This window comes from Theobroma cacao, chromosome 7, assembly GCF_053813885.1.
Source record: "Theobroma cacao isolate CCN51 chromosome 7, ASM5381388v1, whole genome shotgun sequence".
Taxonomy (NCBI): Eukaryota; Viridiplantae; Streptophyta; class Magnoliopsida; order Malvales; family Malvaceae; genus Theobroma; species Theobroma cacao.
Window position 1 is genome coordinate 11549363 of NC_142645.1, and position 23634 is coordinate 11572996.

At 31.3% G+C, this 23634-nt stretch overlaps 2 protein-coding genes across 3 annotated transcripts; one reads left to right on the forward strand and one right to left on the reverse strand.

Moving 5' to 3' along the window:
- The first annotated feature begins 9864 nt into the window (after positions 1–9864).
- On the forward strand, positions 9865–12066 carry LOC18594612 (cytochrome P450 71B36-like). The gene is made up of 2 exons (XM_018129898.2): positions 9865–10835; positions 11272–12066. Exons 1-2 carry the CDS (start codon positions 9918–9920, stop codon positions 11878–11880), a joined length of 1527 nt encoding a protein of 508 aa, XP_017985387.2. The 5' UTR covers positions 9865–9917; the 3' UTR covers positions 11881–12066.
- Positions 12067–12997: 931 nt separating this feature from the next.
- Positions 12998–20687, reverse strand: LOC18594613 (COMPLEX 1 LYR-like protein). 2 transcript variants are annotated; one of them, XM_088807934.1, is made up of 3 exons: positions 20667–20687; positions 15033–15095; positions 12998–13431 (listed from the first exon to the last, which is right to left on the reverse strand). In XM_088807934.1, exon 3 carries the CDS (start codon positions 13427–13429, stop codon positions 13157–13159), a length of 273 nt encoding a protein of 90 aa, XP_088664060.1. In that variant the 5' UTR covers positions 13430–13431; positions 15033–15095; positions 20667–20687; the 3' UTR covers positions 12998–13156. The 2 variants fall into 2 exon arrangements, with proteins under 2 accessions (XP_088664060.1, XP_007022290.3); XM_007022228.3 differs by lacking the exon at positions 20667–20687 and adding an exon at positions 15255–15318.
- Positions 20688–23634: the final 2947 nt, after the last annotated feature.

The window sequence follows — 23634 nt, forward strand, 5'->3', positions numbered from 1 at the left end:
AGGATGCCTCGGCCAAGGTGTCCCCGAGAATAGATTTATGGCACAAGCCTAGATTTTTGTGAGATTCATAAGCCTTTTTACGTATTTTGAACGAGATGTGTTCTAATTGTATAACCTAGTTTATGATGATTTACTTTATTGTCTCCATGTACTTAACTCTAGATGTTTATGATGATGTCTGTTTACTCATTGGGATTTTATAATCTCACCACCCTCATTTCCACCCATTTCAGGTTCAATATAGACTATAGATAACTGATCTCATCGAGGACTACAGTGGGATCTGCATTTTCCAAACCGTAGGTTCACAATCCTCTTTACTTTTGTTTATTCGGGGGCACTCTTGTTATTGTAAATTAAATTAAATATTTTGGCTTACTGTATTTAAGTATGTATAAATTTATTTAGCTTTTACGCTATAAAAATTATTCACGTATAACTCTATAAATACTGTTTTATAAGAAAATAGAATATTTTACTTAATATTTCTTTTATTTTCTTATTATATTCAAATAACCATAATTTCGTTTTAAATGAAGATTTTAGACTTTTAAACTCATTTTGAATATGAATTGTGTGTTTTGTACTTGTATATTATGTTTTAGCCAGTTTCGAAATTTTTGAGAAAAATGACCAAATTACCCCTGTGAGACAAAAAATTAATATTTTATTTGTTTAAAGTTGGAAACAGCTTAAAATCTTTTAGAACACGATATTTGACAATGGTTGCTCACAAGGGAATAGAGAAACTGATAGTAAAGCCTTGCGGGATTTCGGGTTGACATTCCAGGCAATAAGTGTCTACCGGGACACCGCGGCGGTTGTCACGGGCTCGAGGGGAGTACCGGGTCGTGACACTCTAGTTAAGTTTATAAACCTATGAACTAAAAAAATAGTTGGTTTCCTTGATCTAATATAACCTATATTGATTTTAACATGTATATTCTCTCTAGAGTGTGACACGTGGGTTTATCATTTTTTTTTGAAGTACATTTTCGATTTTTTAGTTTCTCCTTTTTTCTCACCTCGCTCTTTTTACCCATGCTTATCATCTCATTCTTAAACCGCTCGGTCTCCAAATTAGTGACTCCTTTGTTTCCTTCAATAGTTGTTTAAACCATCGTTGTTTTCTAATAGACAAAGAAGAAGAAGGAAAAAAAAAGTGATGGGAAAGAGAAGGATAAAAAGGGAAAAAAAAGGACCGCTAGACAAGGGAACGTCGAAATGCAATTCCATGCCAGCCGAAAAGGGGAAGAAAAAAAAACGAGAGGAAGGAAAAGAAATCTATGTTTGTTTGATGAACTATTCATCATTTTGCCTTTTAGAGGTAATTACTTTTAAATTTTTACAAAACATAATATGCATAAATGAGGGTAATAATTATTTTACCTGTTTTTGTTAGGTTTGACATAATTTTATTTTAGTTTCTTTTTTCATTTTTGAAACACTATTGTTGAGTTGATTTTTGTTGTGTCATGTATGGCTTGAAACTTGCAAATTGTTGTCTAAAGAAAAAGAAAGAAGCGTGTTTTTTAATAGCTGGTGTTGAAAATTAGTTCGTTCTGTTTCCCGAACAGCATCATGCTCATTATTAACTATTCAATAATTTTTGAATATTTTATAACAATTTTTGTATATTTTGTAACAGATATTATTTGTACATATCTCAAATATTAACAACCAGAAATATACCAATTACAATATTAGAAACGAAGTTGCCAAAAGAGAAGATATGATAATTGCATCCAAATTTATGGTTTCTATCTTGAATCGTTGGGATTTCAAGATTACTTCTGATTTAGACATTTTGCTATTAGTTGCAAATTAAGAAGTTGTGGTACGGGTGTTTAATGATGTGTGAAAACTTTTTAAATTGTAAAGCAGTGCAATTTACTTTCTTATTTTAAATTGTGTGTTGTTGGTGCCTATAATAGGTATGCCTCACCTTAATGCATTTATATGAATCTATGATTGTTTCGTTTCTTTTCCCTACATTGTAGTTTACGATTCATCTTAATGTATGTCCCTTAGATTTTTCTTGTGTAAGTTGCTTGTTGCCTTCCTTGCTTAGATTCTAAAAAACAAGATATGAAAATTCATATTGAATTTTTATGGTTTGCTTCACTTATATTTCTAATTACTTCATTTTCTTTATTTCTTTTCTGGTTTGGTGGGTTGTGCTTGGTGGTTTGGTCATTTCATTTTTTGTTACATATTCTGTAACATTTTGTCTTTGCAATGTTGTTTGAACACATGACAAACATGTTTTTTAGCCAGTCCTATATGACAAAATGCTTCTCATTTATGAAAAAGTTTTGAAACACTGTTGTTAAGTTGATTTTTGTTGTTTCATGTATGGCTTGCAACTTGCAAATTATTGATTAAAGAAAAAACAAAGAAGTGTGTTTTTAAATAGGTGATGTTGCAAATTAGTTCGTTCTGTTTCCCGAACAGCATCATGCTCATTCTTAACTATTGAACAATTTGTGTAAATTTTGTACCAAATATTATTTGTTCATATCTCAAATATTAACAGCTAAAATTACATCAATTACAATATAAGAAACGAAGTTGCTAAAAGAGAAGTTATGATGATTGCATCTAGATTTATGGTTCTTATTTTTGAATCGTTGGGTTTTCAAGATTATTTCTGATGTAGACATTTTACTATTAATTGCAAATTGAAAGTTGTGGTATGGGTGTTTAATGATGCATGAAAACTCTTTAAATTATAAAGTAGTGCAATTTGCTTTCTTATTTTAAATTGTGTGTTGTTTGTGACTATAATAGGTATGCCTCACCTTGATGCATTTGTATGAATCCATATTTACTTCGTTTCTTTTTCCTACTTTGCAATTATGATTCATCTTAATGTATGTCCTTTAGATTTTTCCCGTGTAAGTTGCTTGTTGCCTTTTTTGCTTAGATTCTAGAAACAATATACGAAAATTCACATTTAATTTTTATGGTTTGCTTCACTTATATTTATAATTACTTCATTTTCTTTATTTCTCTTCTGTTTTGGTGGGTTGTGCTTGGTGGTTTGGTCAATTCAATTTTTGTTATATATTCTGTAACATTTTGTCTTTGCAATGTTGTTTGAACACATGACAAGCATGTTTTTTAGCCAGTCCTATATGACAAAATGCTTCTCATTGATGAAAGAGTTTTGAAACACTGTTGTTAAGTTGATTTTTATTGTGTCATGTATGGCTTGCAACTTGCAAATTATTGACTAAAGAAAAAACAAAAAAGTGTGTTTTTAAATAGGTGATGTTGCAAATTAGTCCATTCTGTTTCCCGAACAGCATCATGCTCATTCTTAACTATTAAACAATTTGTGTATATTTTGTAACAAATATTATTTGAACATATCTCAAATATTAACAGCTAAAATTACATCAATTACAATATTAGAAACGAAGTTGCAAAAAGAGAAGTTATGATGATTGCATCTAGATTTATGGTTCTTATTTTTGAATCGTTGGGTTTTCAAGATTATTTCTGATGTAGACATTTTACTATTAATTGCAAATTGAAAGTTGTGGTATGGGTGTTTAATGATGCATGAAAACTCTTTAAATTGTAAAGTAGTGCAATTTGCTTTCTTATTTTAAATTGTGTGCTGTTGGTGATTATAATAGGTATGCCTCACCTTGATGCATTTGTATGAATCCATATTTGCTTCGTTTCTTTTTCCTACTTTGCAATTATGATTCATCTTAATGTATGTCCTTTAGATTTTTCCCGTGTAAGTTGCTTGTTGCCTTCTTTGCTTAGATTCTAGAAACAATATACGAAAATTCACATTTAATTTTTATGGATTGCTTCACTTATATTTCTAATTACTTCATTTTCTTTATTTCTCTTCTGTTTTGGTGGGTTGTGCTTGGTGGTTCGGTCATTTCAATTTTTGTTATATATTCTGTAACATTTTGTCTTTGCAATGTTGTTTGAACACACGACAAGAATGTTTTTTAGCCAGTCCTATATGACAAAATGCTTCTCATTGATGAAAGAGTTTTGAAACACTATTGTTAAGTTGATTTTTATTGTGTCATGTATGGCTTGCAACATGCAAATTATTGACTAAAAAAAAACAAAAAAGTGTGTTTTTAAATAGGTGATGTTGCAAATTAGTCCATTCTGTTTCCCGAACAGCATCATGCTCATTCTTAACTATTAAACAATTTGTGTATATTTTGTAACAAATATTATTTGTACATATCTCAAATATGAACAGCTAAAATTACATCAATTACAATATTAGAAACGAAGTTGCTAAAAGAGAAGTTATGATGATTGCATCTAGATTTATGGTTCTTATTTTGAATCGTTGGGTTTTCAAGATTATTTCTGATGTAGACATTTTACTATTAATTGCAAATTGAAAGTTGTGGTATGGGTGTTTAATGATGCATGAAAACTCTTTAAATTGTAAAGTAGTGCAATTTGCTTTCTTATTTTAAATTGTGTGTTGTTTGTGACTATAATAGGTATGCCTCACCTTGATGCATTTGTATGAATCTATGTTTGCTTCGTTTCTTTTTCCTACTTTGCAATTATGATTCATCTTAATGTATGTCCTTTAGATTTTTCCCGTGTAAGTTGCTTGTTGCCTTCTTTGCTTAGATTCTAGAAACAATATACGAAAATTCACATTTAATTTTTATGGTTTGCTTCATTTATATTTCTAATTACTTCATTTTCTTTATTTCTCTTCTGTTTTGGTGGGTTGTGCTTGGTGGTTTGATCATTTCAGTTTTTATTATATATTGTGTAACATTTTATCTTTGTAGTGTTGTTTGAACACATGACAAGCATGTTTTTGAGTGGGTCCTATTTTTTTGACAAAATGCTTCTCATTGATGAAAGAGATTTTGAAACACTATTGTTTAGTTGATGTTTGTTGTGTCATGTGTGGCTTGCAAATTGCACATTATTGTCCAAAGAAAAACAAAAAAGTGTGTTTTTGAATAGGTGATGTTGAAAATTAGTTTGCTCTGATTCCCAAACTGCACCATGCTCATTGTTAACTATTGAACAATATTTTTACATTTTATAACAATTTTTTTTATATTTTGTAACAAATATTGTTTGTACATATCTCAAATATTAACAGCTAGAATTACATCAATTACAATATTAGAAACGAAGTTGCTAAAAGAGAAGTTATGATGATTGCATCCAAATTTATGGTTCTTATTTTTGAATCGTTGGGTTTCAAGATTATTTCTGATGTAGACATTTTACTATTAGTTGCAAATTGAAAGTTGTGGTGTGGGTGTTTAAATGATGCATGAAAACTCTTTAAATTATAAAGTAATGCAATTTGCTTACTTATTTTAAATTGTGTGCTGTTGGTGACTATAATGGGTATGCCTCACCTTAATGCATTTGTATGAATCTATGTTTGCTTTGTTTCTTTTTCCTACTTTGCAGTTATGATTCATCTTAATGTATGTCCTTTAGATTTTACCCGTGTAAGTTGCTTGTTGCCTTCTTTGCTTAGATTCTAGAAAACAAGATACGAAAATTCACATTGAATTTTTATGGAGTGCTTCACTTATATTTCTAATTACTTCATTTTCTTTATTTCTCTTTTGCTTTCATGGGTTGTGCTTGGCGGTTTAGTCATTTCAGTTTTTAGTATATATTGTGTAACATTTTGTCTTTGCAATGTTGTTTGAACACATGATAAGCATGTTTTAGAGTCGGTCCTATTTTTTTGACAAAATGCTTCTCATTGATGAAAGAGATTTTGAAACACTATTGTTTAGTTGATGTTTGTTGTGTCATGTGTGGCTTGCAAATTGCACATTATTGTCCAAAGAAAAACAAAAAAGTGTGTTTTTGAATAGGTGATGTTGAAAATTAGTTTGCTCTGATTCCCAAACTGCACCATGCTCATTGTTAACTATTGAACAATATTTTTACATTTTATAACAATTTTTTTTATATTTTGTAACAAATATTGTTTGTACATATCTCAAATATTAACAGCTAGAATTACATCAATTACAATATTAGAAACGAAGTTGCTAAAAGAGAAGTTATGATGATTGCATCCAAATTTATGGTTCTTATTTTTGAATCGTTGGGTTTCAAGATTATTTCTGATGTAGACATTTTACTATTAGTTGCAAATTGAAAGTTGTGGTGTGGGTGTTTAAATGATGCATGAAAACTCTTTAAATTATAAAGTAATGCAATTTGCTTACTTATTTTAAATTGTGTGCTGTTGGTGACTATAATGGGTATGCCTCACCTTAATGCATTTGTATGAATCTATGTTTGCTTTGTTTCTTTTTCCTACTTTGCAGTTATGATTCATCTTAATGTATGTCCTTTAGATTTTACCCGTGTAAGTTGCTTGTTGCCTTCTTTGCTTAGATTCTAGAAAACAAGATACGAAAATTCACATTGAATTTTTATGGAGTGCTTCACTTATATTTCTAATTACTTCATTTTCTTTATTTCTCTTTTGCTTTCATGGGTTGTGCTTGGCGGTTTAGTCATTTCAGTTTTTAGTATATATTGTGTAACATTTTGTCTTTGCAATGTTGTTTGAACACATGATAAGCATGTTTTAGAGTCGGTCCTATTTTTTTGACAAAATGCTTCTCATTGATGAAAGAGATTTTGAAACACTATTGTTTAGTTGATGTTTGTTGTGTCATGTGTGGCTTGCAAATTGCACATTATTGTCCAAAGAAAAACAAAAAAGTGTGTTTTTGAATAGGTGATGTTGAAAATTAGTTTGCTCTGATTCCCAAACTGCACCATGCTCATTGTTAACTATTGAACAATATTTTTACATTTTATAACAATTTTTTTTATATTTTGTAACAAATATTGTTTGTACATATCTCAAATATTAACAGCTAGAATTACATCAATTACAATATTAGAAACGAAGTTGCTAAAAGAGAAGTTATGATGATTGCATCCAAATTTATGGTTCTTATTTTTGAATCGTTGGGTTTCAAGATTATTTCTGATGTAGACATTTTACTATTAGTTGCAAATTGAAAGTTGTGGTGTGGGTGTTTAAATGATGCATGAAAACTCTTTAAATTATAAAGTAATGCAATTTGCTTACTTATTTTAAATTGTGTGCTGTTGGTGACTATAATGGGTATGCCTCACCTTAATGCATTTGTATGAATCTATGTTTGCTTTGTTTCTTTTTCCTACTTTGCAGTTATGATTCATCTTAATGTATGTCCTTTAGATTTTACCCGTGTAAGTTGCTTGTTGCCTTCTTTGCTTAGATTCTAGAAAACAAGATACGAAAATTCACATTGAATTTTTATGGAGTGCTTCACTTATATTTCTAATTACTTCATTTTCTTTATTTCTCTTTTGCTTTCATGGGTTGTGCTTGGCGGTTTAGTCATTTCAGTTTTTAGTATATATTGTGTAACATTTTGTCTTTGCAATGTTGTTTGAACACATGATAAGCATGTTTTAGAGTCGGTCCTATTTTTTTGACAAAATGCTTCTCATTGATGAAAGAGATTTTGAAACACTATTGTTTAGTTGATGTTTGTTGTGTCATGTGTGGCTTGCAAATTGCACATTATTGTCCAAAGAAAAACAAAAAAGTGTGTTTTTGAATAGGTGATGTTGAAAATTAGTTTGCTCTGATTCCCAAACTGCACCATGCTCATTGTTAACTATTGAACAATATTTTTACATTTTATAACAATTTTTTTTATATTTTGTAACAAATATTGTTTGTACATATCTCAAATATTAACAGCTAGAATTACATCAATTACAATATTAGAAACGAAGTTGCTAAAAGAGAAGTTATGATGATTGCATCCAAATTTATGGTTCTTATTTTTGAATCGTTGGGTTTCAAGATTATTTCTGATGTAGACATTTTACTATTAGTTGCAAATTGAAAGTTGTGGTGTGGGTGTTTAAATGATGCATGAAAACTCTTTAAATTATAAAGTAATGCAATTTGCTTACTTATTTTAAATTGTGTGCTGTTGGTGACTATAATGGGTATGCCTCACCTTAATGCATTTGTATGAATCTATGTTTGCTTTGTTTCTTTTTCCTACTTTGCAGTTATGATTCATCTTAATGTATGTCCTTTAGATTTTACCCGTGTAAGTTGCTTGTTGCCTTCTTTGCTTAGATTCTAGAAAACAAGATACGAAAATTCACATTGAATTTTTATGGAGTGCTTCACTTATATTTCTAATTACTTCATTTTCTTTATTTCTCTTTTGCTTTCATGGGTTGTGCTTGGCGGTTTAGTCATTTCAGTTTTTAGTATATATTGTGTAACATTTTGTCTTTGCAATGTTGTTTGAACACATGATAAGCATGTTTTAGAGTCGGTCCTATTTTTTTGACAAAATGCTTCTCATTGATGAAAGAGATTTTGAAACACTATTGTTTAGTTGATGTTTGTTGTGTCATGTGTGGCTTGCAAATTGCACATTATTGTCCAAAGAAAAACAAAAAAGTGTGTTTTTGAATAGGTGATGTTGAAAATTAGTTTGCTCTGATTCCCAAACTGCACCATGCTCATTGTTAACTATTGAACAATATTTTTACATTTTATAACAATTTTTTTATATTTTGTAACAAATATTATTTGTACATATCTCAAATATTAACAGCTAGAATTACATCAATTACAATATTAGAAACGAAATTGCTAAAAGAGAAGTTATGATGATTGCATCCAAATTTATGATTCTTATTTTTGAATCGTTGGGTTTCAAGATTATTTCTGATGTAGACATTTTACTATTAGTTGTAAATTGAGAAGTTGTGGTTTTTATGTTTAATGATGCGTGAAAACTCTTTAAATTGTAAAACAATGTTATTTTCTTATTTTATACATACATATATATATATTACTATTTTTAATATAAAATAATATTTCATTTTACCCATGTAAAATAGCGAATTCATTATTACATTTCTTTAAGCAATCTAATAACAATTATAATACTCAAAATTGTTGACATCAAATAATTTTACGAATCCTTAGTAAATTTATTATTATATTTCTTTAAACAATATAATAGCAATTGTAATATTCAAAATTGTTATAGTCAATAGACAATTTTACAAATCCATTACAAAACCGCTGCGTAATGCGGATCTTCTTCTAATTTAGAACTAATGTAACTTTTATGTCTTAAAAAATTTAATATCTAAATTATTTTTATGCTTGTAATTTTAGTCTACATAATTGAAAATAACCATTTCCCGTCTCACGAATAATACTGTATTGATTCTAAGTTTTAAATTCTAACCATAAACATATATAAATTTTGGCTTATGCCTAGGAGATAATTTTCTTTTTTATGTCATAAATTCACTTTATAAATTTCAAGATTAGAATTCAAAATTTTCAAGATAAAATTTTAAATTCCAACCAGGAAGAGAGCCTGACAGTTAGCAAGTCCTATTAGAATGTATCAAACGAAACGAATCCTGTTTTTGGTTTAGCTGTAGGGGTGGGTGCAGGTCCATATCTGGCATAGTTCAGTACAAGTCCCTTCTGTTGGGTTGGCTTCTGTCATTTCAACTTCTGTCATTGTAACGAAAAAAGGAAAACAAGAAGACATATGTAGATAAAATTGACGTGCACCTACCTTGGGATAGGGGTGCGTGTGGTCCATGATTTAAACATTTTTAAATTGATATTTTTAAGATGGTTTGTCATCTTTCTTTTTTTGGAGGCCTTGCTGCTAAAGTCTTAGGAGAGTCACGGAGCCGAAGTATTTGTGGATACACTAAAACAACTTTCCCTCAATTTCTGACCACATTTTAAAAAGAAAAAAAAGGAAAATTAATATTTCTTATATCGATTTATAACTCGTGACTTCTCTAGTATATAGACTAACCAACTGTCCAAGCTTTTCAGGAACAAAGAAGCCATGAATGGTGAGGTTCGGATACCCGTATGGCTTCCATTTCTACTACTTTTCTCCTCACTATTTTTTCTAATGAAAAAGATAGGAGCAAAGAGGCGTAGGCGTAGCAACCAACTCCCTCCAGGGCCTCCTAAGCTTCCAATCATAGGCAACTTACACCAACTTGGTTCATTGCCTCACCGCTCTTTGCAGCAACTATCCAAGAAATATGGCCCTGTCATGCTGCTTCAGCTTGGCAGTGTTCCTACTCTGGTTGTCTCCTCAGCTAAAACAGCCCAGCAAGTCTTGAAAACCTACGATCTTGAATGTTGCAGTAGGCCTCTTTTAGCTGCCACTGGGAGACTGTCCTACAGTTATCTTGATGTAGCTTTCACTCCATATGGAAATTACTGGAAGGAGATGAGAAAAATATGTCTTCTCGAGCTGCTTAGTGTTAAAAGGGTTCAATCCTTTCGGTTCATAAGAGAAGAAGAAGTTGCTTTGATGATAGACTCAATCTCTCAATCATCCTCTTCTGGAAATCCTGTTAATCTTTCTCATAAATCCATGTCTCTTAATATGGAAGTAATTTGCAGGGTTGCTTTTGGCAATAGTTTTCGAGACGGGGGACTCGATGTTTACAAATTTGAAGGACTGGTTCAAGAAGCTTTTAGCATTATGGGGAGTTTCTCTGCATCTGACTTCTTTCCTCGTGTTGGTTGGATCATAGATAGGATTACAGGAATGCATGGAAGGCTTGAAAGGATTTTCCATGATCTGGATCTTTTCTACCAAGAGGTTATAGATGACCACCTGAGTTCAGAGAGGCACAAGCAAGAAAAAGATGAGGATATAATTGATGTTTTGCTGAAAATAAAGAAAATTCAAGCCGACTCTTCTGCTTTCCAAATCACCCATGATCATATTAAGGCAATCCTTATGGTAAGGCATTAATCTGTTCTTTATATTTGATGCATTCTAATTAAAATTCCATCAACATATTATATAAGGAGAATTATAATATATAATTTGGTAAAAACAAATACCCATAGATTTCATAATCACAATGATTAAGTGTGTGGATATTTGTTTTTGAATATTTTTCACTTGGGAATTATATTGGATACATATTGATGGGTAGATTTTACATAGGACCAGCAAACCAGAGATTTTCAACTTATAGATGAGTGTACTTCTTACTTAGTTTTAAGGAAAAAATCAAGTTTGTTACCTCGGTGTAAAAATTATTAAGATATTTACACTATTGCATATCTTTTCACATAATTTTATCAATTTCAATACATTAGCCAGATTTCATACTCGATTTTTAACAGAAGTAGGAATTTTATATGGCTTCATTAATCATACCTGCTCCCAGAATATATTTTTCGCTGGAGTTGAGACTGGTGCAGCTGTAGTTGGGTGGGCAATGGTCGAGCTTGCTAGGAACCCAAGAGTGATGAAGAAAGCGCAAGAAGAAATCAGAAACTACGTCGGAGAGAAAGGAAAGATCTCTGAAAGTGACATTGATCAGCTTCAATACCTCAAGTTGGTTGTCAAGGAAGCTTTGAGATTTCATCCTCCAGGAGCATTCCTAATTCCCAGAGAATCCAGGTCCCAATTCACCATCAATGGTTACAATGTTTACCCCAAAACCCGCATCTATGTGAACATTTGGGCAATAGGAAGAGATCCTGAGAGCTGGGAAAACCCCGACCAATTCTACCCGGAAAGGTTCATTGATAGCCCCCTTGATTACAAAGGGCATCATTTCGAGTTTCTGCCATTTGGTGCAGGTCGAAGAGGCTGCCCTGGAATGAATATGGGAATGTTCATGGTGGAACTTGCACTCGCAAATCTCTTATATCATTTCGATTGGAAATTGCCGAATGGCCTGAAAGAGGAAGATCTCAACATGGAAGAGGCAGCTGGTCTATCAAATCATGTGAAACAAGCTTTAGTACTCGTGCCTACTAAATATCAGTAGGCCTTACAACTAAAATGCAATAAATCATCCATTTTATGCATACTCCAATCCATGATTATATGATTATGTATTAGTGTCATTGGTGTTGCTGATATATGTTTCAAGTGATGACAGAGCTATAGACAATAAAGGGAGGATGTTATCAGCAATAATTGCTTGAGATTCCCCAGTGGGATTTAAGAGGCTGATCATTTGCACTCAGTTCTTCAAATCATTTCATGCACTGTAAATTCATATTTTGATATGAGAATTTAATCAAGATTATTATCATTCATCAGAGAAATTACCAATTCAAACTGATCATACTACATCATGCCTTAAAAAAATTTTTAATCGTAACATAATTTGTGTGTTAATCGAGCTACAACATTGATTACTTCATTTTAAAGAAAATAGTAGGGATGACAAAATGGATTCAAATCTTGATTATATGAGTAAGTGCATGTTTGACCTAGCTTTTTTTCAACTTATCTATCTCTTAAAAGCAAAAATCAAGTCAAACATAATTTTTTGAAACTCTTAAAAAAAAGGTTTTTTTTTTTAAGAAAAAAATTTTAAAAAAGAGCTTAAAAAAAAAACTCCAAAAAGAGCTTTTTCTTCTCTTTTTTTTTTAAAATATAAGAGAATTTTTATTTTTGTTTCAAAAATATCCTCATTTATTAAAAATCATTACAATATTACCCCTTCAAAAAAAAATACATTTTATGATAATTTTAACAAAAATTATAACTTATAAAAAAAAATTTACCAAACAACTTTAGCTTAATTTTAAAAGTTATTATTTTTCATAAGAGTTTCATAATAGTTTTTAGGTTAAAAAAAAACAAACCAAACAGACTCTATGTAACCCCATAAGTTATGAATCTTATTAAATGCAAATGATGCTATATAACTCTGCTTTTCAAAAGTCAAGTTGTTTGTGTGTTCAACTTGCTTACATTCATACAAAGTCACTACAAAATCACCATTTTTAGTGTGAAATAGAGATATCACTCCTTCAGCCTTCTAAATGCAGGCAAATCGTAAAATATCAAAGGAAAAAAAAACATATATAAATCAAATAAATGAATAATCAATTTGTCCAACAAATAACAAGGAAAAGCACCACAAGTAACAGTTTGGGTTCAATATTGATATTATGAATATATATTAATGTTATATACAAAAATTGGAAATCACATTCCACTCTTTATAAAAAACAAGGGTACTGCTAAAATTGTCCGAAAATTTCAAGTCTGATAGACAAAATGACAAAAGGCTGTAAAATATTCAAACTTTATTGGATAAGTTTGGGGATTTTGCCTTGTTTCAAAAGCGAAAGAGAGTATTCAGCAGCACCAATGAGATCTTCAATGTTATGAAGGGAATGCTCTTCAGAACCCAACATGAAAATGGCACGTGCCTCTGCTTTCTTTGCAAGCCTTGCTGCTAAACTCAGTTCCAATATAGGAGAGTTAAGGCTCCGAAGTATTTGTCGGTACAATGAAACAACTTTCCCTCGGTTTCTTGCTAAGTCTTCTGCCGTTGCCCATATCAAACCCTTCGCCATTTCTGACAAAATTACCCAAAAAAACAAGTTACTTTTAAACATTTCATCGAACAACCTTTAATCTTTAGGCAGCAATCATTTGTTTGTAATGAAAAAACAACACATAAATATTTTAGTTCAAATAAATAATCAGAGACTCAACTAAAAACTCTGATTTTAAGGGATGAAAGTAGAGGGATATACATTGATCTGAAATGAGTGTTCCAAAAAAATAGTTGGAGAAATAGACAGTCGATCACAAAATTTTATTATTCAGACATTTCAAAAGATTCGATATAAATATTATAATATATTTTAGAATTACAATTTCCATTCAAATAATATTTTTAAAACGAATCAAACTAGATCTAACCTAAAACTAGAGATGACAATTTCACCCAAAACCAACAGGAAACCCAATTCCTCTCCCTGATGGAGGTGGAGTCAAGGATGAAAATTCGAGGAAAGGGGCGAAGATAGGGGAAATTAAACTCTTTGCCAGTCCCTACTCCTGATATAAATAATATTTAACAATTTAATAAATATACTTTATATTATAGTTTTATAAATATATATATATCTATCAATCGACAAAAATTACACCTAAAAGGATTTAGCACAATAACAAAATAAATATAATTTGGTAAATTTAAATAACAAAGAAACCCCAAATATATTAAGAAATAATTGATTGTTTAAATATTTGCTTTCAATTTTTTATAAAAAATGACAATGGCAGGGATGCCACGTCCCCCCTAGATCCCTTTGGGGTAGGGGCAAGGACAGGAAGACCTTGAGAAAGCAAGGTCAGGGAGGAAGAAATAATGTAGTAGAAAAGAATTATAATGATCAACCCAATCAGTCAGCCTAGAAAGAACTACTACCATTCAAACATATTTTCCAGGCCTTATCTAACAAACTGAAAAAACACAGGAAAACTTTCACAATGCATTCTGTATGTTCAGATGTGCAGTACTAAGCTACTGCATCTCTTCTTTCTCTTACAGTTAGTTTCAAAATTTCCTTACTAGCTTGCAACTAGGCAGAATAGTAAAACCTTTAAACAAACCTGATGAGCGACTCCAAACTATAAACAGTTTCAATTGCATAGGATTATTGGGTTTTAACATCAATATTATTAGCAAGCATTTTGTAACAGCCTCAACGCCATACCGATGGGACTCCCTATTTTGCACAAACTCAGCAGCCATGCCATAAATCCTAACAAATAAATAGCTCAAAACAAAGAGAAAGAAAGGGCATCTGACATGTGACTTTAAAACTCGAGATTACAAAAGAAAAATGCCATTCAAAATTAGAAAACAATAACAACAATTACCCATCTAATAAGAAATAATATAAGGATAATGAGAGTATAGAGGGGGAAAGGAAAATCAGGCAAGTAAAAAATTATAAAGAAAATCAAACATGCTATTTTTGAAAGAAAACAAGAGCATAGATTATAAGGATTAGGGATTACAACTTTGCTTGAATAGACGAGAAAAATCCTAAATCGAAGCAAAACTTCTACTTTAGAATTTTGAAGAGAGAAAGGAAAAAGGAAATCGAAATTGAAAGGAATCCAAGCGAACTTCAGCGAAATGCAAAGCTAGAGAGAAATTACCAGAAGGAAGCCGTCGGAGCCGTCAAAGCCGTCGGGGAGAGAGGTCGCGGGAGCTGTAGAAGACTTCAAGAGATATTGCAGAGAGTGAGCTTAAAATCGTCAAAAAAAAAATCCAAAAACTAGAGAGTAAATAGAGGGAAATCACCAATCTGAAGAGAAAAAAGAAAACGAAAATAAAGAGATAAGCTAGTGACAATTTGAATCGACAAATTGAAAAACGACCTTCGAAATCAGAAAAGAAAAAGAAACCTTCAAAATTAGAAAAAGAAAAGGAACAGAAACGCATATGAAGAGATCTTCAAAAATAATTATATAAAAAAATATATAAAATTCTAAAATGTTAATTTAATGATTGATGTCAAAGAACATAATTATATGAATAAATGGATAAATGTTTTTTTCATTTAGATTATTTGTATATTTTATAATTATAAATTAAATTTATAAATTTTAATATTGTAATTTAAAAAAATAAAAATGGCAAAATTTTTATTTTTTTAAATTTAAAATTAAATTTTTATTTTTTTTCAACTTTGAGACAAAATTACCTTTTGGGTTCTTTTTATTTCTCAAATTCCAATACGAACGGAGCTTAGGTGTAAAATTTAGGGCCCAAGCTTAACCAATCAAATTATTTTATTGATTGATAATTCATATATTTTTATTTATTTTAATTGTTAACTATATTTAAAAATATTAATAAAAATAATTTTAGTATTAATATCAAAATAATGGTTAAATGAGCTAGATAAGCCAAGCTCCAGCTTGACAACTTGAAAAAGAATGTTTCATAGACTCAATTCAACTCATAAATACCTTTTGCCATGTAAGTATATTAAGTTTAAATTTTGATATATAAAATTGTTTACTAATAATATGATTTTATTTATTGACAAATAATCTATTTAAAAATTATCAAAATATAATTTAACCTTTTGTCATTTTGTCTATCAGGCTTGAAATTTTCGGACAATTTTAGCAGTACTCTTGTTTTTTATAAAGAGTAAAATGTGATTTCCAATTTTTGTATATAACATTAATATATATTCATAATATCTATATTGAACCCAAACTGTTATTTGTGGTGCTTTTCCTTGTTATTTGTTGGACAAATTGATTATTCATTTATTTGATTTATATTTTTTTTTCCTTTGATATTTTACGATTTGCCTACATTTAGAAGCCTGAAGGAGTGATATCTCTATTTCACACTAAAAATGGTTATTTTGTAGTGACTTTGTATGAATATAAGCAAGTTGAACACACAATCAACTTGACTTTTGAAAAGCAGAGTTGTATGTCATCATTTCCATTTAATAAGATTCATAACTTATGAGGTTACTTACTCAGATAATCAAGATTCTTCTAAAATAATGAAAGAATACTATATTTGTCATGACTCGGAACTCCTATCGGGCTCGTGACAACCGCCGCGACGTCTCGATAGGCACTCATTACCCCGAATGTCAATCAAAATTCCGCAAGGCTTAGCATCAGCTTTCGCATATCCCCAGTGAGCGACAGTTATTAAATCTTGCATTTCAAGAAATCATAGTTCATTTTCAAATCAAATCAATAAAATATTATTTTCTGGCTCACAGGGGCATTTTTGTTATTTTTCTTTGAAATTACCAAAACTCGCCAAAAACATGGTGTAAAAGCTAAATATGTTCATACATATTTTAAATCAAATAACTAAAGTATAAAATTACTTTTACCATGACACGTGGGCCCCCAACTAACCAATAAGATGCGAGTCTGTGAACCTATAATTTTGTCAACGCAAGGCTAACTGAAGTCCTTGATGCAATCGGCTATCTACCGGCTATCCCAAACCTGAAATGGAGGGAATTAAGGGTGGTGAGATTATAAAATCCCAGTGAGTAAACAGACACCATCTAAACTATCTAAAGGCGAGTAAATGGAGACAATTAAAAAATAATTAACTTCAGTAAATTTTTCACATCATGAATATTCATTTCAATCAAATAATCAATATGGCTCGTGAATTACTCAAAACTTGGCTCATGTCAAATCTTGTACTCGGTGACACCTGAACCAGGGGTATCCAACCGAGTCCGCCAAGGTTGTTAAAAATTCATATTTCGCATAAATCATATTTTTATTTTGAAACATAGCCGTTCCTTGGCGTTGGCTGAGTCTCACTCTCACGTGATGGTACACGTGAAGTGCACTCAAAAAGCCCACCTCAGGAGATACCCTACGCGCCTCTACGACCGAGGTGAGAATATAAAGGAGTTTACCGTGCCCCTCTAATAGGCTGGCCCATGGAACCCCCCACCACTGCAGTAGCTAATCTTTTATCTACCACCTGATTTATAAAATCTTTTTCTGCATGACATGACAATTTATCGCAACCTAGCCTCTCAAGGCTAAATACACAGTACAAATAATTTTAACACCAAAATCAGTTTAGCCATTCATGCTCATTTATTGTCATAAGCCATTCAATTTAAAACCATAAATTTACAACACAAGCAGGTAGTCTCCAATTACTCTATTTTCAAAACCAGTATTCGATTTTTCAGAAAATTTATAAAATCATTTTATAAAATCACAATTTCTCTTAAAACATAGCAATTTACCATTTAAACCCATTTTTCATAAAATCACACAATTGTATAAAACTACTCTAGATAATTAAGACGATAATAAGTTTACTCACAGTTTCTGAAAACTAAATTTGGGTACTCCAACTATTACTCCTCGGATGCGATTTCTTTACCCTTGCCAGAGAATTCACCACCTTGACAAATTGCACAATTAAGAGGTTTACTACTTTGGTACTAAACCAAAATAAACTAATTTATACTACTAATGCATGATATGAAGTGCAAAATGTCTAAATTTTGCTTAAATGCAATGTTAGCCTATTTCGGTCTTTTACCCGATAAATCGAAATACGTGTCCGTTTAAACTCCAAATTAATTTGTTTCAATTTCTATACCTCAATTGCACCCAAATTGACTTAATGTTCTTCAGTGTGGTGCAAATTATCAGTCCCGATAGTAAATTACGAAAACACCCATAGTGGGTAAAAATTCGTATTTTTACTCCGAAAATTCTCATTATTTTTCTAGGCTCATAATTCATCATTATTCATCATAATTCCTCAAATAAACATCAAGATCAGCAGCCAATATTCCCCTAGAAAATTCAGCATAATGGGTTTCAATGGGAGAAAATTATTTCTCTAGCTTATTTTTGCTATATTTCAATATAACCTAACTAAAGTCACTTAATTCAATTAAAATCAACCAAAACTCAAGTTCAAAACTCATCCATGGAGGTTTGGCCAGCATGGGTGTCCATACCCACTTTCTAATTTTGTATGGAAATGAGAAAAAAATGCATGGGTAGTGAAAATCACAAGGAAAATCAATGAAATTTACCTTTTTAATGCTTGATTTCTTGATTTCTCTTGATTTTCCCCAAATTTTTTTAGCTAGGGTTCTTATTTCTTTTCCCCCTTTTCTCTCCTGGTTTGAACAGCTGAAGAAGATGAGAATTCTGGAATTTTGACATTTTTAAAGGCTGAAATAATATAATATTATTTTATTCATTTTTTTGTTTTATTAATTCCTTAAATTCTAGTCATCCATTTATTTCCAAATTTTCACCATACACTTGTCCCACATATCCATAGCTTAGATAAAATTCTCAGACTTATCCAAAGTCTTGGTGGAGTAATTTTTGAAATTTACACTTTTGCCCCCGTAAAAGTCAAAAATTACATTTTTACCCCAAAAACTGAAAAATTGCCCATAGACATATTTTTCATCCCTTATACTCATACCATTCTCCAATTTGTCAAATTTGATCTAAATTCTCTCAAAATCTCAATTTTGTCCGTGGATAAAAAAATTACGATTTTGACCCTACACTCCAGAAATCACCGAAATTAAACTTTTTCATTGCCAAACCCTCAAATTAAACTCCAATAAGTTTAATATAATCAATCTTAATCAAACGGGATTAAAAATTTTCATATTCGTCCTCAGGTGGCAAATTACCATTTTGCCCCTAGAATACTTAAAGTCCATATTAACTCCATATCGGACCTCAAACTCTGAATCCTTATTTTAAATCAACTCATGGGTTTTAGTTTTCTCAAATTCATCCTCGATTCTCTGTTTAAACTAGTTCAAGACTTATTTGACTGAACCTTACCATTAGGGGCAATATAGTCATTTAACTTGTTTTTCGGGGCAATTCAATATACAAACATGCTATTCAAAGCATGTGAATGATATATCACAGATAATTTAGGGTCGGGTGTTACAATATTTCAACCAAAAAATAAAATTGAGTTGTAGTTGCAAAATAAATTGTAGCAGGATCAAAGCATCATGAATTAATTCATACATTTTCGATGACTCGGTGTACAACCTTCAAGCTATGACAATTAATCACAATTAAGTCTTCCAAGAATGAAAACGTGCAAATGTGATTCCCTAGAACAAAAATTTTGAGGCTTAGTAAATGATTGAGTTCTAAATTTTTCAACTTGCTTAAAGTGTTCTTTGAACATTTATTTATTATAATTATTAATTTATTTGTTCAAAAAAAAAAAATAAAACAATGATACTATATAACAAATTCCAATAAGTAATTAAAATTTTTTTTGAAAGGCAGCTAATATAAAGGAAAAAATGAAAAAAAATTTTGAATCATAAAAACTAAAAAGAGAGAGAGAAAAAAAATACCTCAAAATAATATTTTTGGCAAAGAAATCAAATAGAGGAACAAAAGATCGATAAATAGATAGAAAGAAACAAAAGGAAGGAAAAGGAAAGAGTAGAGAAATGAATGGTGCTGCAGCAAGTGGAAGCAGGAAATGTAGAGAATGGGGTAGTCGGTAGGGTAAAGTGCAAAAAAAAAAGAAAGGGAGCAACAGTCGACTGTGATTAAAAATGACAGAGGGAGTGCACAGCTGTGATTAGAAGAAAGAAAGGAAGTGGACGGTTGTGAAAGGAGATGGAGCGGATGGTTGTGATTAAAAAAAGGAAAGGGAGTGATGGCTGTGATTAAAAAAAGGAAAGAGAGTGAGTGAGTGATGTGGGCTGACGGTGACGGGTGAGTGGGTGACGTCAGAGTAGAAAATGGAAAAGAATGGATAGGACAGCTAGACCAATCAAAGAAATAAGTATTTAAATTTTTTTTTCTTTTAGCACGGTGGGCTGGCCTGACCCAGCCCGGGATAATCCATATTTAAATGGACTGACCATTTAGACCCGATTTAAATATGAGCTGAAAAAATATCAACCAACCCACCTCATATTTAATAAAAAATGAATTGACCCGATGAGTCAAGCCCATTTTGACAGGTCTATCGACACCCATGTGAATATCACGTGTTACAAAATTATTGGTGCATCCATTTATAGGGGATTTTGTGACATTTGGTAGCCGCATGTGAGTGCCACGAGTACATATAAAAAAAATCTCAATGCATTTATTTGTTCAAAAGTAACTTATGGGATTACTTACTCAGATAATCAAGATTCTTCTAAAATAATGAAAGAAGACAATATTTCAACCAAAAAATAAAATTGAGCTGTAGTTTGCAAAATAAATTGTAGCAGGATCAAAGCATCATGAATTAATTCATACCTTTTCGATGACTCGGTGTACAACCTTCAAGCTAGGACAATTAATCACAATGAAGTCTTCCAAGAATGAAAACGTGCAGATGTGATTCCCTAGACAAAAAATTGTGAGGCTTAGTAAATGATTGAGTTCTAAATTTTTCAACTTGCTTAAAATGATCTTTGAACATTTATTAATTATAATTATTAATTTATTTTTTCAAAAAAAAATATATGAAACAATGATACTATATAACAAATTTCAATAAGTAATTAAAATTTTTTTTGAAAGGCAGCTAATATAAAGGAAAAAACAAAAAAAATATTGAATCATAAAAACTAAAAAGAGAGAAAAAAAAAATACCTCAAAATAATATTTTTGGCAAAGAAGTCAAATAGAGGAACAAAAGATCGATAAATAGATAGAAAGAAACAAAATGAAGGAAAAAGAGCAGAGAAATGAATGGTGCCGCAGCAAGTGGAAGCAGGAAAGGTAGAGAATGGGGCGGTCGGTAGGGTAAAGTGCAGAAAAAAAAGAAAGGGAGCAATAGCCGGTTGTGATTAAAAATGACAGAGGGAGTGGACGACTGTGATTAGAAGAAAGAAAGGAAATGGACGGTTGTGAAAGGAGATGGAGTTGACGGTTGTGATTTGAAGAAAGAAAAGAAGTGGACGGCTGTGAAAGGAGATGGAGTGGACGGTTGTGATTAAAAAAAGGAAAGGGAGTGATGGTTGTGATTAAAAAAAGGAAAGAGAGTGATTGAGTGATGTGGGCTGACGGTGACAGGTGAGTGGGTGACGGCTGAGTCGAAAATGGAAATAAATGGATAGGACAGCTGGACCAATCAAAGAAATAAGCATTTAAATTTTTTTTCTTTTAGCCCGACCCAGCCCGAGATAATCCATATTTAAATGGACTGACCCATTTAGACCCGATTTAAATATGAGCTGAAAAAATATCAACCAACCCACCTCATATTTAATAAAAAATGAACTGACCCGATGGGTCCAGCCCATTTTGACAGGTCTATCAACACCCATGTGAATATCACGTGTTACAAAATTATTGGTGCATCCATTTATAGGGGATTTTGTGACATTTGGCAGCCGCATGTGAGTGCCACGAGTACATATAAAAAGAATCTCAATACATTTATTTGTTCATAAGTAACTTATGGGATTACTTACTCAGATAATCAAGATTCTTCTAAAATAATGAAAGAAGACAATATTTCAACCAAAAAATAAAATTGAGCTGTAGTTTGCAAAATAAATTGCAGCAGGGTCCAAGCATCATGAATTAATTCATACCTTTTCGATGACTCGGTGTACAACCTTCAAGCTAGGACAATTAATCACAATTAAGTCTTCCAAGAATGAAAACGTGCAGATGTGATTCCCTAGACAAAAAATTGTGAGGCTTAGTAAATGATTGAGTTCTAAATTTTTCAACTTGCTTAAAGTGATCTTTTAACATTTATTAATTATAATTATTAATTTATTTTTTCAAAAAAAATATATGAAACAATGATACTATATAACAAATTACAATAAGTAATTAAAGTTTTTTTTGAAAGGCAGCTAATATAAAGGAAAAAGCGAAAAAAAAAATATTGAATCATTAAAACTAAAAAGAGAGAGAGAAAAAAAATACCTCAAAATAATATTTTTGACAAAGAAATCAAATAGAGGAACAAAAGATCGATAAATAGATAGAAAGAAACAAAAGGAAGGAAAAGGAAAGAGCAGAGAAATAAATGGTGCCGCAGCAAGTGGAAGTAGAAAAGGTAGAGAATGGGGCGGTCGGTAGGGTAAAGTGCAGAAAAAAAAAAGAAAGGGAGTAACAGTCGGCTGTGATTAACAATGACAGAGGGAGTGGACGGCTGTGATTAGAAGAAAGAAAGGAAGTGGACGGTTGTGAAAGGAGATGGAGTGGACGGTTGTGATTAGAAGAAAGAAAGGAAGTCGACGGCTGTGAAAGGAGATGGAGTGGACGGTTGTGATTAAAAAAAGAAAAGGGAGTGATGGTTGTGATTAGAAAAAGGAAAGAGAGTGAGTGAGTGATGTGGGCTGACGGTGACGGGTGAGTGGGTAACGGCTGAGTAGAAAATTGAAAGGAATGGTTAGGACAGCTGAACCAATCAAAGAAATAAGCATTTAAATTTTTTTTTTCTTTTAGCCCGGTGGGCTGGCCCGACCCAGCCCGGGATAATCCATATTTAAATGGACTGACCCATTTAGACCCGGTTTAAATATGAGCTGAAAAAATATCAACCAACCCACCTCATATTTAATAAAAAATGAACTGACCCGATGGGTCAAGCCCATTTTGACAAGTCTATCGACACCCATGTGAATATCACGTGTTACAAAATTATTGGTGCATCCATTTGTAGGGGATTTTGTGACATTTGGCAGCCGCATGTGAGTGCCACGAGTACATATAAAAAGAATCCCAATGCATTTATTTGTTCATAAGTAACTTATGGGGTTACTTACTCAAATAATCAAGATTCTTCTAAAATAATGAAAGAAGACAATATTTCAACCAAAAAATAAAATTGTGCTGTAGTTTACAAAATAAATTGTAGCAGGATCAAAGCATCATGAATTAATTTATACCTTTTCGATGACTCGGTGTACAACCTTCAAGCTAGGACAATTAATCACAATTAAGTCTTCCAAGAATGAAAACGTGTAGATGTGATTCCCTAGACAAAAAATTGTGAGGCTTAGTAAATGATTGAGTTCTAAATTTTTCAACTTGCTTAAAGTGATCTTTGAATATTTATTAATTATAATTATTAATTTATTTTTTCAAAAAAAATATATGAAACAATGATACCATATAACAAATTCCAATAAGTAATTAAATTTTTTTTTTTGAAAGGCAACTAATACAAAGGAAAAAATGAAAAAAATTATTGAATCATAAAAACTAAAAAGAGAGAGAGAGAAAAAATACCTCAAAATAATATTTTTGGCAAAGAAAT